General features: G+C 39.3%; 1 protein-coding gene across 7 annotated transcripts in view; it reads left to right on the top strand.

Moving 5' to 3' along the window:
• Positions 1-6889: 6889 nt before the first annotated feature.
• TOPAZ1 (testis and ovary specific PAZ domain containing 1) overlaps positions 6890-18492 on the top strand; it is a 41469-nt gene continuing 29866 nt past the window's right edge. For 4 of the 7 annotated variants that reach the window (XM_027639034.1, XM_027639038.1, XM_027639032.1 and 1 more), the window contains exons 1-3: positions 6890-8269; positions 9671-12314; positions 17271-17332. In XM_027639034.1, the coding sequence (XP_027494835.1) occupies positions 7111-8269; positions 9671-12314; positions 17271-17332 (3865 nt within the window). In that variant the 5' untranslated portion in view covers positions 6890-7110. The remainder of the gene's footprint in view (positions 8270-9670; positions 12315-17270; positions 17333-18492) is intronic. The other 3 variants (XM_027639036.1, XM_027639035.1, XM_027639033.1) reach the window with 3 other exon arrangements.

The raw sequence follows: 18492 nt of genomic DNA, 5'->3' as shown, positions 1-18492 counted from the left end.
CAGTTGTTGTCAGCTGACTGACCTGGGGATCAGGAATATAACTACTCACTTTAGAATTCTACCAATGTAATATTAATAATATTATTATTATTTGATATTATGCAAAAAACTACAGTAGAATCATGACTTATAATGAGGTTTCAGAGCTGTCGTGTTACATTAAAGGATGTTTTCCCTATTTGGTGTCAAAGGAATTGTTCTAGAAAGTGACAAGGCTGAAGGGCAGTCCAGCAAATAATTCCTCCTTTAACAGTGAAACATCTAATTTCTTCAGTAATTACATATTTGTCTACACCAACAGGTACTGAGACATTCTGCATTCTGATCAGCTCTCCTCAGTCACAGAGTTGTTGTTTGTGGGAAAATTACTCCAGAAATAACACTTTCCATAATTGCTTACATGCTCAGTCTGACCCACCAAATGACAGCCAAGCTGAAGAGTGGACACTCTTGCAGTTAACACAGTATGGAACCTCGGGCAACACACACACATCAACAATCCTCATGCTGATTAGAAAAATATTTATCTAGGTGAAGAGATGAAAAAGAAATTATCTGTCCCCAAATGCTGGCTAAGCAGCAGGGCATACAGACAGGGAGTATTCAGATTTCAAATAAACCTGTCTTCTCATACACAGAATGCAAATAGCTAAGATACCACTTGGAGGTTATGACTCAGACACTCAGCTCATCAAAGTATGAAGACACGCAAGTGATGTCAGTATTAACCCAATAATGTATGCTGAATGCAACTCCCTGCTAAATGGGTGCCTTGCTTTGACTTAGCATCAATGAATTTTACCTCCAACCCTCACTAAAGGACCTAGTATGCCCCTGGTTTATCTGAAGATAATTTTCTGCTGTTTTCAAATAGCATAACTAATTACAAATGAAAAAGTAAGAAGATGAATGCAAAAGTAAGTAAATCTCTGTTCTCGTCTCCTCTTTCCTACACAGCAAGAGGTTGCACACATGAACCAATAATGTCAGCTTTCATGCAACTATTCCCATAGATTATCCTGGATATGCTGGTGGGAAAATGTTCAGTGTTAAAGAAAGCAAACATTTTAAAAGGGTTGTGCGCTGCTTTGGTTAGGGGAAGCTTTATAGTCAGTGCATTGTGCGATACAGTCAGCATGGCTGAAACAATTACGTTTCATCAACTGTAAAAGGTACTTTCACTGCTAAAGAGTAACACAGTCTCAAAAAAAAAAAATAAGCAACAGATATTTCCTAGAGATCTGGAGCTCTAAAAAACACAGAGGAACTGTAAATACAGTCCTCAGGTTCAAAACTACATATACGAACTACATAACATATTAAGGGATGTGATCTGATGCTTATGGATGAATCATTCAAGGAAGAAAAGACACAGCAAGTTATTCTGAGGTTCTATACTTGTCAGCCACTCTGGCACTACTAAGCAGAGAGAGATGGAAGGCCTTAATGGATGACCATAGCACAAGAAATTGAACCTAAGAGCCAGTCACTGTTCAATGCCCAACAGCAAGATTAATTAGGACTCAGATTTGGGTTCCAGTTTGCGATTGATCACTGTCACCATTCAAAGTTCAGGCTCTCTTTACTTTACCTAGGAGCACTGCTGAAGATGATCCCCCACTGTTTCTTCAGTCAGTCTGAATCGCAGAAAAGTTTCCTATAACTGTGTTTAGTCTTCACCACTCCTTTCTTTTTTTAAGAGTGATTTTCTGAAGCCATTTTATTGTTCTGTTTTCTAGCAATGTTTTCACTGATTATCTACTGGTTTATCGCATTCTATCTACACCTTACTGCACCCCTACCATTACTAATTCTATGCCTTTTCTAACTCTGATTAACTCAACTTTCATTTCCTTTTTCCCTTTCTTTTTTAACTTTCTGATCTAGAAATCACACTTCATAATCTTTTTTGGCAAGAGGATGGAGGTGTCACGTACTTGCTGGTGTGCAGATGCTTTCCTCTAAGTCCTACATCTTTTTCATCCAACCACCAAAAGAAGTTTATTCTAAAGGCAGATTTAGTGGTAGGTACACGGTTATGTATTATCTAGTTAAAGCAAACATATGTTTTATTTAGAGAATTTTAAAATAAATTCAGACTGAAAACTTAGTCCTCTATTTGACTAGTTAATCCTCTACTGCATCTCTCTCCTGCATTTGTATTTTTTGAATCTCTAATTCCAGCTAGCTAGTTAGTTTATTTCTTAAACTTCTAGCGGTGGAAGTTTTAAAAAGAGCCATGAATGAAAAGGAACAAAACAGAATACAAACCTTACACAGGAGCTGCCTTGTGGAACCTTAAAACCGATTAGTGCCACTTTCTGTAAGGTTCAGATCAGATGTGATTATCTGGAAAGTCAGTCTTCCAGAATAAATGTCAAGCAGCATGATTACCAAAAAAAAGGCAAGTGGTGTAGATGACTTTCAAGCCTTGTAAAGCTCAGTGTGAGAGGTCCTTATCCCTCCTATGACTATCCTTTGACAGAAACCGAAGGAGCACAACAATTGCCAGTGGAAATTGATTCCATACAATCAATAATTTTGATTTTCTTGCTGCCACAATTCAGTAGTAAATTAGGAATCAGAGGATCTATCAAGAAATGCCAGATGGTTCATTACAAAATGCAGCAGCTGTCCTTTTTCCTCCACTGACTCATTTTAAACTGGTGGAAAAGAAGTTACTTTAATCTGCCCTGTACAGCTCTATAATAAAAACAGACACCAAAACAGAGGTTGAGATATCCAGCTACTCACTGGATTCAGGTGAATCCAGTCTACCGTCATGATGCCATGCAGCATAATCACTCAGCTGTTTCACAAAACAGATCACGTATTTCCACCGAGGTACCTCTGCTCTCAGCACCACACTGGCCCTTGTGCAGCAGAGCTCATATTGGCAGGGCAGACAAGCAGACAGCTGTCAGTATAAAGTGGATCAACACCTACACAGGTGAGCTACCGAGAACATGAATCAAACATGCACATTGTACCTCAAGCCCAACATGGGTAGTTTGCACGATTCTCAGATGCCGTGTCAAAGGTGGCTCCTGCCTTAAGCCCTCAGAGTGAAAACCCAAGGCAGTTTTAGAAGGATATACATGAATGGCTTGAGAAAAAAAAAACCACTTCTTACTTTAACTGATCAGCAATACACCTGTTTCCAAAACAATCGTGTATTTGAACGGAAAGCAGAGGACAAAGAAGTTATTTAAAAATCATAACAATGTTTACTATCTATGGATTCTACCTTTGCAAACCCAATAGCTCAGAACTGTTAATAAATAAATCCTTGGGGTTAAAAAAGGATAGGTTATTAAATACACTACACTAAAACTTTTTCCGTATTCAATTTAGTTGTATTACTTAAGGGTTTAATTTGGTGTGTTTTAAGAATGTAACAGATCAGGAATATTCTTCAGAGCTCAGTCTCAGTTATTACAGCACAGCCAAACTCTTTTCACTAAGGTTTGCTAAAGATAACAAATCTATCCCTCAGCCAAGCATGAAGATGCAAGCAGTATAAAAATAAGTGGTCCAGAGGGACATTTTTCACATTACCTCACAAAAAAAGCCCAGTTCATTTTCAAGTTAATTCTTTCCACTTCCCTAGCTCAAAAAGACAACTTAATTCCTATTGCTAGGTGAGTATATTAGCAAAGTCTAAAATAGAGCCCAACAAAAAAATTATATGATTTGCTCACCTATGTAGCTGGATTATATGTTTATAAATTTCAATCTTTTGAAAACTTCTGGAAGATTACTCAAATGTATCATTGTTAGATCTGCAGCCTCAATTTCTCCACACTAGCAATGTAAATTATATTGTTTCAGGAGTTAAGTGCACACACTCCTTTGAGAAAAAAAATAATTTTATGGACTTTATATAAATGTAGTCACACAAGTTCATTTTTCCTGCTTGGAAATTGCCAGGCACCTCTGAGTGTACTGATTATTCCGGGCAAAAAATGTTTCAGGGACTAGGATTCCCTTTTTACTTTCATTCACTCAGTACCTCATCTTTCTATTACTGTCTTTAAGTGTCTATGATGAACGAGAAATCACTGAAACTAAGCAATAGATCAGCAAAAGTTGAATCAGTTCTAAAACCTAGATATGGCATTTAGATGTTGACATACAGGACTACAAAACTCAAGAGAAACAAGCTTTTACCTTTATTTCTAAACAATATATAATTTAAAAATAAAGTTTGAACATTTCCCTGTAGTATTATTAATTCAAATGTTGTTGGAATGTGAAAACAACTCATTTTTCCTCCTTAAGCTGCTTATTTTTTAAAGTTATTTCCACTTTAATAACCTAGAGTTTTAATAAACACTTAACACAGAATTTCTTTAAATGTCTACATATTAAAAATCTCTCTTCTTTCAAGTATTTTTAAAAGATGGTTAAATTGATCCACTTTGCAAGACGATGTTTATACTACCTCTTTTTAGCCGTATTGTAAACTGAATACAATCTGTTTTTTAACATAATCCACAGCTGCTTCAAAGTGTCCTTTCTGAAGCTCTAGCCCTTTTTCCAAAGGATTTTAATGAAGAATGTCTTTAATTAGTATTCATTTCAAGTAAATTTTTATTCATTTTATGAAAACCTGGTTTGAGTAGAGTTCTCATCATTGTAAATAACTGAATAAATATTAAACTCTTAAAAATTACACTGGAGAGCAGTAAGATAATTTATATGCCATTCTTCCAGATTTTCTTTACTACTGCTTTTCAGCATATCTTTTTCTTCCTCATCTCGCTGTCAAGCTTAAAAGACTCTGTTACACACTGGAGAAGGTTAAATGGTTAAGTTTGTAATATTGGCCTTGCAGAACACTGTCAATGATAAATGGTGTTAAGTCCCTTTTATTGGGTCGTTTCTGCCTCAAGGACCAGAAGCACAATACAGAGCCAATGGAGATACTAAGACATCTGTATTTTCTGCTTTGATTAGCTTTAGTTAACCACTCACTGACTTATTTGTTGTACTTAAGTATGTACGTGCAACCTAAGAAGATGGTAAGCAAATGAAAGTTAACAATTTCCCAGCCTGTCTGTTCTTTCTTTACCTATGAAGAGCTTTTACCAAAAATCCACTGTTTTCTGTCTTTATTTGTACTGAGATGTATTATCTCTACCTCTAGATGGAGAAGCAGAGATAAAGTTACATGGGCTGAAGTCACAGAGTGAGCCAATGCCAAATTAGTAAAATATGCCCCTTCAACTACTGTTTTACATCCATTGTACTGCACTTCCAGAAAGCTGTGACATAGAGCACCTTATTTCCATGCACAGGTCTCAAATGAGGATGCATTAGATGTGAACACCAGAAAGCACTAAGCCAGAGTGAAAAGAATTTGAATAAGGCACTTGATCCCTCAGAGACTATCTGTGAACAGAAAGGGACTGCTTGCAGGACACGGTCATTTACCAACCATGTGCAATTTTGCCAATTACATTGTTGGCGTTAGAGTATCACCTTATTAAGTTTAATAACTTGTGATTTTCATAGCACCTGCTGCTTAGATTGAATCTTTGTACAACATTGGTTTTGTAAACTAACTTCTATATGTTTACATTATCGCATGGTGGATGGTCCTGAAATTTTAGTGTTCTACACCTGTGTTGAAACTGTCACCCCACTCAAAGCCCAAACATTGACTTTTATTGTTTTCTGACTATATAATCTGTTTGAGTGATGTTTTTCGTAGCACTAGCCCTGAGAATCTGTGTGTGTTGGTGTCCTCAGTACAAGAGACACACAGAGTTTCTGAAGCAGGTCCAGCAGAGGGCTACAAAGATGATTAAGAGACCGGAGCACATGTCTTAGGGTGAAAGGCTGAGGGAGCTGCGCCTCTTCAGCCTTCAGAGAGGGGGCACTTCATCAGTGTTTTTAAGTATCTAAACAAGAGGTGCCAAGAAGATGGAGCCAAGCTATTAGTGGTGCCAAGCAATAGGACAAGAAGCAACTCGCAGAAACTGATGCACAGAAGTTCCACCTGAATATGAAGAAGAATGTCTTTACTGTGCGGGTGCACTGAAAGAGGTTGCCCAGAGAGCAATCCCACTGGAGATATTAAGGAACACAATGCTGCTTGAGCAGGCAGGTTGGACCAGATGACTCACTGTGGTCCCTTTCAACCTAACCCATTCTGTGATTCCGTGGAACAAGTACATGACCCCTCAGTGCTGGAGAGTTGGAGGGCTCCTGAAGCGTTGTGCATGAGGCAGGTAATGCTGCTTCACTGAGCTGGACGGAACACCTGAAGGAACGGGCAAGCCTGGGTATTTTCCTGCGCGACTCTCACCTCGGGGCGAGCCGGGCGTTTGGTCGGACGGTGTGGCAGTTCCACACAGAACCCCGTTACCTCGGGCGCCCCATGAGCCACGGCTGCGGCCGAGCCCGGCAGCTTCGCACGGGGCTTCGGGCAACGTAGGAGCAGCACTACGGCGCTGTACCCAAACCACAGCGCCACCGCCCCGCCCAGCGTTGCCGGCACCAAATCCCCGCGGTGCGGAGGAGCCGCTCTTGCCACCCCCATGCTGAGCCCCGCCCCGGCGGTGGGGGTTAGGCGTGAGGGCGGCACCGCTGGCTCGGCGGGAGGGCGAGCGCTGCGGGGACGGGGCTTTTGTCAGGTTCTGCACGGCTCCGCGCCTCGCTCTTACGCCGCTACTGCCATTACCCGCCGCGGCGGCAGCTCGGCCCTGCGGGCGGGCAGGCGGCGCTTGGAGGAGGCGTCGAGAAACGGATCGGTGGACGAGGGTAGAGGGTGAGAGGGTGTCGCAGGTGGCTGCGGTCAGCGGCTGCCTTGAGTCTGGGGAGGCGCGGGGCTTCTTCCTCCACCGCCCTGCTCTGTGAGGGGGTTGTTGCGGGCTGGGGGGGGGGGGGGGGGGCTGTCGGGAGGGGCTCGCCTGTGGCCGTGGGCTTTTCCTGAGCGGCCTGGCTTTTCTGTCAGCCAGGGCCCCCTCGGGTGACCCGTGAGGCCCGAGAGGGGTTGTGCTCCCCTACGAGGTGGGCCTGTGCCCGCCGCGGGTGCCAGGCTTTCGCTGGGGTGCACCTGCGAGCGGGTTTTGTGGGTTCTGCTGCTGTCTTCGCGCCCCCGAGATGCCGCGGTTGAGGTCGGGGAAAATGGTATCGGCCAGCGAGGTGGGGCCGTTTGGCTCGGAAGGCGCCGGCCCCGGCTGCCAGGGTGCAGGGTGTGAGCCAGGGAGAAAGCTCGTAGCGAAGCGGAGTCCTCGCCTGGCGCGGAAGAGAAAAGCAGAGCAGCCCTTACCTACCTGCGCGCAAGCTGCCAGGCTCGCCAGCGCTTCCTTTGGGCAGTTTGCTCCTCTTTTGCCCGTGCAGGAGGAGGAGCGAGGTGAGAACGGCCGGGAATTCCCAGGTGGAAAAAAAAGGGGGATACAGCACAGGAGGGCCGCCAGAAGCGGCAGCGGTGTAGCTCCGCCAATTTCAGACGCAGCCGAGTGTGAAGATCGGCAGGCAGCAGGTACGGGTGCAGCAGTAGGCTGTGAAGAGACTGTAAGGAGAGGGACAGGGCAAAGTCAACAGCTGTTTTTCTCAGGAACTCCTTTGCAGAATAAGTTCTCAGAAGGGATTGAGAGGAAAGAACATTGCTCAGACCACGTGGACCTCTCAGTTTTCCAAGAGGATTCAAGGAGTTCAGAAGAAGAGGGGAAATACGGCTGTATGGATATAAAATTACAAATTCCATCCTCAGAGGAGGAAATTGAGAGCGCAGAGAGATATTGCATTTCCTGTCTTCCAGAACCAGAAGGGCTGCGACCCAGAGAGGTCACATGGAGTACTGAAAGGAAATGCACTGACTCAATGATGATGCAGAATAGGCAAATCCCTGATTTTAGGGAGAATTTGGGGGGTCAGGAAGCCATGACTGAAATAAAACATCAGAAAGTGATTGATATACCAGAGAAGTTGAATGGGTGTCCTTTAGTTGGATCAAGACAACTAGGGACGCAGGAGAAAGAAAAGAAATGCTTGAGCAAGAAAGGCGGGATATCATTGATGAAACCAAAACTATACGGTCCCAGAAAGAAAGGTAGTTCTGTTTTGCTAGAACTTCATGCACGGTGTCCAGAGTCCAGGAAAGGACCTGTGAATATGAGGAAGAGGGATAGAAATGCGCTGGTACAGAGCGTAGATGGACAAGAACCACCAACCAGACGAAAGACATACAAGTGGTGCAGGAAAGAAGAGTGGCAGAGCTCAGTCCCTCGGAAAGGAGCAGACAGCCCAGGGGAAAATGGTAAGCACTTGGAGAGCCCCACTGTAGAAGTACAGGTGCAGAATTTGGGCTCCCAGAACAAGGACTAGTGCCGCAGTATGACCTTTAAAAACTGGCTGTTAACTTAGTTCAAGAAGTGTAGAGACAAGAGCTGGAGTGTGCTTTAAAGTACTGTAAATAGAAGTCTTGGAAGAAAACAGATTTTTAGAAAGATGAAAGGCTTTTCTTGAAGAAGAAGCAGCCTTTAACATAAAGGAGAGGAGACCAGTTACCTTTTGGGGGGGTATCAGGAGGGAGGAAGGGTGACGGGGAGAGAGGAGGAGTGTTGGCAGCAACAGGCCCTGGGTAAGGAGTACTGGAATTTGCTTCTCTTAAAAGCAGTCTGCCCATTCTTTCAGAGAAGGTCAGGCAAAAGCAGGAAAGGAGGCAGTAGTTTCAACAAAGCCAAAATAAGTCAGTTCTTCATTAATCTGTATATTGTCCATTTATTTTTGAATATGTATCATGCTGTCTTGTTTCACTGCCTGCCTTTACAGGATACTGGAGTTTTTTTCCAAAACTTTTTGCTTTTTAATTACTATTCTCTAAAATCCTAAAATATGTAGAAACAATGATTGTATTTTCACATTTTAAGGGACTGTTGTATCAAACTGGAACAATTTTTGAAGGGGGATTTTTAAAAATTTATTTTTTCCACAATGATTGTCTAAAAGACATTCTTCTTACTTTCAGTATGGGTACATTCAAATGACAGATATTTACTGTAGATTATTAATAAATGTTTTATCTAGAAACCATATTCTGAAAAACTGAGATCAAAATTGTATCTTTGAAACCTAAGATCTAAAAAAACCTACATCTACTAGCATGTTCTTGAGTACATTTTCTAGTCTGAATTTTCAGATGTACTGCTTTTTGCATAATCTGTATTTGAAATAAAAAGTAGTAGTCTAAAAGTGCAAGTCCTGTAGTTTTGCTGGATCTTGTTCAGTCTAATGCATTTGGTTGGACTCTGTATCTGAAATATATTCTTCTGAATAAGCTTTCCTATTACAGAGAATCTACTGTGTAAACAAAAGATTTTAAGGCTGAGTGTGCAAACAGCATCTGCATTTTCATGCCAGACTTGCTCTAATTTGGTTTCCACCTCTGTGGAATGTATAACAAATATACAACTTGCAATGTCCTTAATGATGCCTTAAGGTTTTGTTAATCTTTGCATTTGTTTCTTAAAATAAGACTTTAAGTCTGCTAGTCGTGTTCATTTTAAAAAAATGGTAAAACTTTACAGAAATATCTTAGCCTTATCCTTTGTCATGTTCTTAGTAGCCTTGAATGTTGGGGTTTGGTTTTCTTGTTGTTCTCTTCATAAAATATTGCAATAGGGTAGTCTTTTAGTGTTTTCTGTGCTTTTTTAATCAGCAGAGGAACAGTTGAAAGCAATCGAGCAAGATTCCGGTACTTCACAGGCTGTGAAGAATGTAAAGACAGAGCAAAACAGATCAGAAGATTCTAAGGAAACGGAATCTCACTACTCTGAATCTCCCATGGTTGCTGCTTTAGGTGGGACTCAAAGCGAGAACTTTCTATGCCGTGCTGTAACAAAAAAGTCTGGTGTGCAGTATAAAGTAAGTCAGCCTAAGAAAAGAAAACCCAGAAATGGTCAAATCGAGCACTTGCAAAGTTTGACTCCAGCTGAAAAAGTGGACACATCTGTAAAATGTGATGCTGAACATTGCAGAAATGCCCTTAAACATTGTAGTGGCTTGCTCTGTGCAACAGAAAAGAATCCATATGTGAGATTAGAAGACTGTAGTTACATCAATACATTAGTGAAGCTTTCAACTAGTGGAACTACCAGCAGTTATAAATTAAATAGATTCTTCCATGTAGCCCATGGTACTGTAGAAGTGAGTGATACAGTTTGCAGCAATAGTAGAATGCCAAATGAGATATCACCCGTAAAAGGTGGTTTATCATCTAATGAAGAAAAAAATGAAAATGGAGAAGGCTGTCTTTCGTGTTGTCTGAGTGAAAGCAATAAGTGTTTAAGGGAAAAAAAGTGGAATATTGGTAGGAAACCTAGAAAAAAGATGAAAATCACAGAGAAATCGGAAGTGCAGAATGCTTTCACAGGCATGGCTAATGAATGCAGTGAGTGTGAGTTACAAGCAGAAGCAGCAGTTGCAGTATCAAGCTCCTTTGCAATTTCAGGACTAAATCATACTCTGTCAGATTCACGTGATCATGAATTAAATCTTCATATGGGAAAAAATACTCATGAAGCACAAAATATATCAGCCTGGAGAACGAAGAGTAGTACCAAAGCACCTGCATTTGAAAATGCCGTTAAGAAGAGGTCTGAGCTCTCTGTAGTAGCAAAAAGAGAAAATTCAAGGGTTGTGGCACATCAGTCAGCTGCCTCAGGTACCCTGAGAGCACTAGCTCAGGTCCATGATACTTGTGACTGTCACAAAAGCAAGACAGGGAGAAAACTGAACAATGTGAATAAGGAATTTCAGCAGTTTACCTGTCAAAGAGTAGTACCCATGACTGGTAAAAAAGTTTGGCCTGTTGAATCTTGTGCCAGGACTTCTGAATGGGTTTATAAAAATCATGGGTCCATCTCAGAAGGAAAAAGACTTTTCAAAGCTGCCTGTGAGGATTCCTCTGATAAAAGCAGTGTTAAAACTGTAGGAGGTAGTGGTGTGAGTGGGAGTTTGAGACAGTTGGATTTGCCTGTGTCATTGGCAGAAATTACAAAAGAATCTGCACATAAAAGAATTGATCCAAATACTGAATGTCAGACTTCACTTGAAACACCAGAATCCTCTTCTGTAGATATTTACAAGACTTCGAGAACGAGTAATGAAAATGGGGAATCATCAGTTAATGCAGATAAAAGTGGTTTGGCTTTTAACCATGACGATGTGCAAGAAGTTAAAGGAACCTGGAACTTTACAACCAAACAAAAATATAAAAATGGCAGAGATGTAACAAATAGAAACTTGTCTGTGACAGTCAAGAAGGGTATAAAAAACCAAAAAAATAAAAGCAAAGGAGATGTAACAACTGAAAACCTGTCTGTGACAGTCAAGAAGGGTATAAAAAACCAAAAAAAAAAAAGTGAAGGAGATGTAACAACTGAAAACCTGTCTGTGACAGTCAAGAAGGGTACAACAAAACAAAAAGATAGAAAGGAAGAAGATGTAACAAAAAGAAACTTGTCTGTGACAGTCCAGAAAGGCACATCTACAGGTGACACAAATAGAATAAACTTTAGCTCTAAAGTGTCAGTTGTGAACCAGACATTTTCTGATTTAAAGCTAATTAAAGGGTTCAACCCTGAAAACCTGACAAAATTCAGAATTCCTTTATGTAGAAACAAGCCTGAATCCAGGAAATTGAAATCTGTCCATTCATTTGAAAGAAAAACCTGTAGTCCACTAGAGCTTGAAAGCACTGGTGTTTCAAGAAGGCAGAAGACAGGTGAAGAGACTGTGCTGGTAAATTCTGAGCAGCACCCTCTTCCTGTCATGAGTGATGCTACATCTACAGCTTCTGTAAAGAAAACAGCATGTGAGATTGACAGTAAGGACTTTCAGCACAGTGGCTCTGAAAACTTCTCAAATGGGATATTTGTGCTCCCCGAAAATTTTTCTGCATATCGGCGTCCTCTTCTTGATGGACAACCAGAGTCATCTGTGCCTGATTTCTCCGGTTCTGAATGTGTGCTGAAACCTAGTTTTCCTGATCATTCTTGGAATTCAGTTGACCACCCTGTTGGATTGCAAATAAATGATGATAGCAAATCAAAAGAGATTCTTTCACAACATAAAAGTCAAAATTCACCAGATATTCTTGAAGCTTACAAGCAAGATATTCTTGTCATTGATGTGATTCAGGATGACCCTGATCTTTTTGGAAGCAGTAATGAAGAGGAGCTAGCCCTTGCATGTGAGAATTGCCCAGTGAAAGTGTCCTCTACTAATATATGCATTAAAGACACAAAGCCTGAGTCTCCCATTACCTCAGAAAAAAGACATTCGGTTGAGAATAGTTCTGGGTATGCATATAGTTCTTTTTTTCTTACAATACTCCTAAGTACTTTTTTCTCATATCAATATACTTTGGTTGTAGTGGTCAGGCTTCTTTAAAGAATAATTTCTGGGTTGCTTCTAAGTGTCAAATTTGATTAAGCTATGTCAGTATTCTGAATGCAGATAAACTAATTTGTTCTTCATAAGAGCTTGGATAAACTGGGTCAAAGTAAAACATAGTCCTAAAGGACTGATTTAGACCAAGTGAAGTGAAATACGAAAATATAAACAAAGATAATTGGAAGTATTATTCTTAATATGACCTGATTTGAGATAGCAGATTTTTGAGGGGCATTTTTCTTATTTGTAAAGTGGTATAATAGTTAGAAATAACATTACTTTCTCGATAGCTTATTTTTTTGCTGGATCTGTAAGAGTAAATGGTTGTCCCTACAGTAGTATTCCATTCTGCCATTCTCTTTCCCTATTTTTCTCCTGTCCCCAGACGTGTGAATAGTTTTCAAATGCATAACTTGGCTAAAGTGTTACAGATGTTTATGATCCTGCATCTTTATTCAACAAGTTCCCGGTGGAAATCATTAGGTATTAATGTTTTTCTGGGTTTTGAGATGATAGTAAAAGTCACTGAAAGAGGAAGAGAAGTCTGAAGTAGAAACAGACTTTTGTAAATGAGGTAGTAGTTCTTCACGGAGTAGATGAACTCATTGATTGTCTAGTCTGTTTTCTTTCTAAGGTTTGATACTTGTGTTCAGTGGAAGAGTTTTAAGATTGAATTTTTCATCTTACAAATGAAAACGCACAGTCTAGATAGAAAATAATACAAGCTTTTCCTCTGAAAATGAGTTTTCTTGTTGGGATGGGTGTTTTAATTTTCTTTGTGTGCTCTTTCTGGGTGGCTTTATGTTATCCATATTTTGTATAAGGTTTTAATTATTTTCAGTGTTGTACCAACCACCTTATAAATGCATTCTGTTTGGTTTTTTTTTTTACTCTCTGCATTCTACTCCCATGTGCAAAAGTGGAAAGGAATCTTTTTTGTGGTGATGAACAGGACATAAGAATATAAAACTTTCAGATGTTAAAGGAATAAAATTTCTGCCAAAACAAGCCTCTGGAGAACAGGGCAAGTCTGTAGTAGCAACGTCCAACTTCTTGAGAAGCAGCTAGACTGTGTCATAGTAAATTTATTAGAATGAGTATTCATTTTGGGTACAGTGTCTATGATATCTTTGTATATCAGAATTAGTATTTGCTGTATTTGTACATTTTGCATTATTACCCAGGGTAATAATGGTTGTCCAGAGGTGGATTCCAACTGACTGTTCAGACAGTTGTTGCACAGAATGGAGGACCAGAACTTCCTAGCCCTTTACACTCATGTATTGTTTATGATTATATGGTTTGCAATTTACCTGAATAGTAACTGAAAATTTTATTGGATCTTGTAGGGAAGGGCAAATACTTCCTTTAATTAATAATTACATTGACTTAGAGCAACATTACAGATCATTAGATAGATGAAAAATGAACTTGTTTGAAGTCATAATTTCAGCTTTCTTCTGATATCTTGTGAATTTGTTCTCCATTAACCAAGGAAAATAAGAATACATGGTTCTTGTTTATTAGCATTTCCCCTTAATTTGCTAAAGAAACAGGCAGGCAAAATTGTCTTATTTTTCTTTTTACCTTCCATAATTTGATGCAAAGATCATTAGATGGTGACTAGTCATGGTTGGTAACAGTCAGGAACATATTAATGAATTGAATATAAGAACATTAAAATAAGGCAGTAGACCTTATCATAAGCTACCTGATAAAACTGTGGTATCCCCAGATAATACCAGATCATGGGCAGTTCATACTGGGAGTTTATTTTGTTGTCTTTCACCAAATACAACTATCACTTCAACTTTGTTTGGCCAACTAAAAAAAAAAGTGATTATGCTGTTAGAATTACACTCACATCCTACTACATATTTTAAAATATTGACTCTGTTCATGTTCTTTTTTTTTTTTCTATAGATATGGTCTAGACTACTGTTTGTGTTTTCTTCTTTGGCTTCTTATTTTATGCATCCTCAGTTTTGCATTGTTGCAGTATTAGTTTCTAACACCAGTCTGTTCAGGTAGAATGATGAGTCACAACTCTGCTGTTCTAAAGCATCTCTAATTTGTATAAATATTAGTTTATATACAGCTTTTGTTTAACATTTGGGTAATGTCAGCTGTTTGCTTCTAGATGTGTCATCTAGGTGATTTTAGATAGAAGATTATTGCAAGCTGAGTATTTTCTTTAGCTGTTATCCATACATAGCTTCTGTTACGATTTACCTTCAGTTTAATAAGAGCATCATCACAGAAAGAATCTGGGTCTTTGCTAAAGCTATTTAGTACATGTATGCATGGGAATGGACTTCAGTATGTTACTTTTTATGTACTGGTATTTTAGTCTGGCATTGGTACAGACCAGCAAGAACTGTGTTTCTGCTAGAAGCAACTTATGCTGAAAAGTATAACTGGGTTGTTAAAAAGCTTTTTAAAAATGTGTTGAGTGTTATTTGTGAGTTTAACAGCAATGTAAAGGAAACAACTGGTGTCTTAGTTTGTAGTGTTCTTCCAACAACAAAAAACTGAGATTTAACAGCTTGTCAAAACACCAGTTACTGTAATGAAGTAATACGTTTTATTCAATTATGAAACAAAAGCACTGAAACTGTGTGAAGGATGCACCAGGTTGATTCAGTAACTGGCAAGTGTTCAGTGGCAACTCTTGGCCACAGTGGATTCATTACTATTAGTGTAGATTCCTTTCACTTGAGCTTTGAATGTAAACACTAAGACATGTTTAGTCATTGACACTTTGCATCTTCAACTGTTCATGACCTTAAAAGCCAGAGGGGTATTTTTAGTAAATTCAAGGATAATAATTTTTGGCTTTCAAATAATGAGAACACTTGTCCTTCAAAAGCTGGTCAGAACAGTGATTGAGGTCCAAAATTCAGGTAAGTCTTGTTCTGGTTTGATTTGGCTGTTGCTGCACATCTCTGACTTAAAGTTGCTGAACTACTGTAATTGTACTTGTGCATATGCTCAGAACTGGTACCTGTGAAAAAGTAGGTTTAAGTAGAACAAACAGGTCCTGTCTTTATTCAGGCAGGTTCAGCAAAGGCTCTGTGTGTGTATGTCCTGAATGGTTTGATTCAGTTAGCATGTTCTGACCTTTAGGATGAGTAGGACTGGTCATTCCTCCGGTACTTGCATTTTTCGAAGAGAAGAATGAGTGCTGGTCACTTCCAGGTGTTAGTTGCCAGTCATCAGGAAAAGATTCTGGCCCGTGGCCTGAGTGGGGCAGTGAAACTCAGTTTTCACGCATACTTCTATTTACTATTTTCTATTGCCTACTCCTAGGTGACTCCCAATAGTGCAGAGTTTTGAATCAATCACCTGAGGTATTTCTTTTCTCTCATGTGGGGAATCTGCACACCTCAGGTGGATCCTCTCTGTCATTTTGCCCCAACAGAACTCTAGAGTAGGTTCAGTGGATACCTTTGAAAGCGCATCAGGAGCCATTCTTGCTCTTAGGAGACTTTGTTGTTTTACTGTTTTCCTTTTGAATAAAACCTTAAATTGAATCCATTTTTCATATGCAAAATAGGAAACAACACTATGTGTAACTTGGGCTGTAAAGAGAGGTTTGTTTAATCACCAGAAGCCCACAAAGCATCCCACGTTCTGACATGGACTGGTCTATCTCCCTTTCTACATCTCTAAAATATGTTGATGACTTCTTGTTCTGTCAGCACTCCTAGGTTTGTGAGACTGATGAGCAAATGCCAAGTACTGTAATAAATGTAGTTTTCTGTATGTGTTTTAGGTACCTTCTGTACAAGCAGTAATAAAGTATTTCCATAACTATTTCACACTGCACAATTAGCAGAATCTGGTAAAGATTGGAAAGTGGCTTTTGACCTGAATGTGAAGATTTCAGTCTCTTGATGCTGTAAAATATTTTCAGTTTTAAGCAATGTATATTAAGATGACAGCTTTCTGCAACTGTCTGTATGACAGTTTTGCAAAAAAGAAAGTCAGTAGTTGTAGGCAAAAGCACTCAAACTTTACATTTCACATAAAATGTGGGGGAGAGGGGAAATAGCCTACAAAGAGCTCTAATAGTAGTAATCCCTCCCATCTCTGCAAACCTGCTGAAACTTACTAAACTCTGCTTCTTAATATATCTTCTGTCTGTACTTGAATGTTTGTTTAGTTCCAAGTTACACATACTGTTGAACTTTTTCATTTTCACTAGGTTGTTGCAAATTTCCTTTATTGCATTTTACTAGACAGCTTGCTGTTGTGTCATTCACCAGGTACGAGCTTCCAAAATCTGTGCTGATGATGTTTTATATATTCTGTATATAATACTTTAACAGGTACTTTTACTTCTAAGCTTTTTTAAGGAGAAAGAGTTACTGTTTCCTAACTTATCCTTGAAATAGGTGAAGTAAGTATCTATGAACAAATGTTTTTGCAACTCTCTTTAAGATATATTGTTATGCAGATGATCTTGAATATAAATTTACTCTGGTCTCAAATATAAAAGTACTATAAATCTCATTTTCTAGAAACTCATAAATTGGCTCATTAGCACGGTATTTCCATAATTTGTAATACAGAGAAAGTTTCCTAATTTTATTAATTGAGATAATGAGCTTTTACTGAAAATTTGGGGATTTGAAATGTCTTGGTTTTACTTAACATGTTAAGGCGTGTACCTGTAGGGGTGGACATAAGAAAGCCAAAAGTTAAGAACAGTCTTACTTTGTATTTTATGTGCTTTGTGTGTTGTATGTAAGGATTCTGTCCATAGCTAAAACTGTTACTGAGAACCTTAATGTAAGTGGTACATTAATTTTGTTTTTGTTCAAGATGGAAATCTTAAATACTCTTTTTGTTCAAAACAGATGCATGCAAGAATTTGGAATATCAAATGATATTGAAAATTCCTGCAATTTGGTGCTAAAAGGTGAGAGTCATAGGAAATTTTTTCATACGTAATCAGAACGTGAAAGTAACCACAAAGATGTTTTGTGGCAAAACCTAGACTTTGTGCTCCCTACAAAAAAAGAGGAACTTGTCAGTTCCTGGAATATCTTTTTATTGTAATGGCAGTTTGTTTCCTTATGTGTCTAAAATTGACGTCTTTCGAAATGGTACAAACCTGAGTGATACAGGGATTTTCTTTGTAATTTCTCTGTAATACCTGTCTGTTGGTAGTACTGGGGGGTTGGGGTTTTTTGTTTGGTTGGTTTTTTTGCTAGTGGGCTTTTTTTGACATCTCTCTGATACTTTAGGAATTCTGGTAGTTGAGATTATTGTAGGACACTCAGTACTGTGATACTGCTTTGGAGTCTGGCTCACCTTTAGAGTTGGCTGTTCTCTTGTGTTCATCAGCACACAAAATTTTGTAATCATTTTTTTTTCCAGGTTGTCCTTTCGGTCTTTTTATGGATGCTTTGCTCATTCTTCTGAGACACTGTTGTGTTGTTAAAGGACGCCTTTTTTTTTTTATTAAGAGAAGGTTAATTCTGACTTAATGGTGTTTTTTCTTCTTCCTATTTAAAGCATAACAGTCCAGCTAGGCAGCATATGAATGTGATTTGTTTTGTTTTCTACAGCTTACATACCAGACCTACTTTTCAATTATATCTGATATATTATATCTATATATTAGATAGGCTGAAGGAACAGGATTTTGACTTTGAACAGAAGCGCATTATTGACCTAGTGGAGAACACACAGAGTGCTGAGACTGGTTCTGAAAGTTCACAGTATTTCCCTTTCTGGTATCAGTTTGTCAGCTTACTGTTAATGTGACATTCTGCCATTATGTGTTGATTTCGCTGCAGGCTTGCAAGATGTCTGTGGCAGTACCTCTTGTGCTGGTTTTCCACGTTAATGATTTATGTTCATCTAGAAGAAGTGGTTTGGGCAGATCTAGTCTCCTGGAGAGAAAGGAGGGGCTAGTGACTATCTGGGGGAGGGAAGGTTTCAGGCTTCAGGGATTAGAAGGCAAAATAAAAGGTAATGAGGTTTTAAGAGCTCAGATACTAAAAAACAGAAATTCCCTGAGGAGGAAGTGCACAGTTAGGCCTCTGGTGATGTAAAAAACCATGCATCTGCAAT

Source organism: Corapipo altera, unplaced genomic scaffold (genome assembly GCF_003945725.1).
Source record: "Corapipo altera isolate COAL_440 unplaced genomic scaffold, ASM394572v1 44, whole genome shotgun sequence".
NCBI classification, from domain to species: domain Eukaryota; kingdom Metazoa; phylum Chordata; class Aves; order Passeriformes; family Pipridae; genus Corapipo; species Corapipo altera.
Note: the sequence above shows the minus strand (reverse complement) of the source record. Positions and strands in the feature narration are given on the sequence as shown.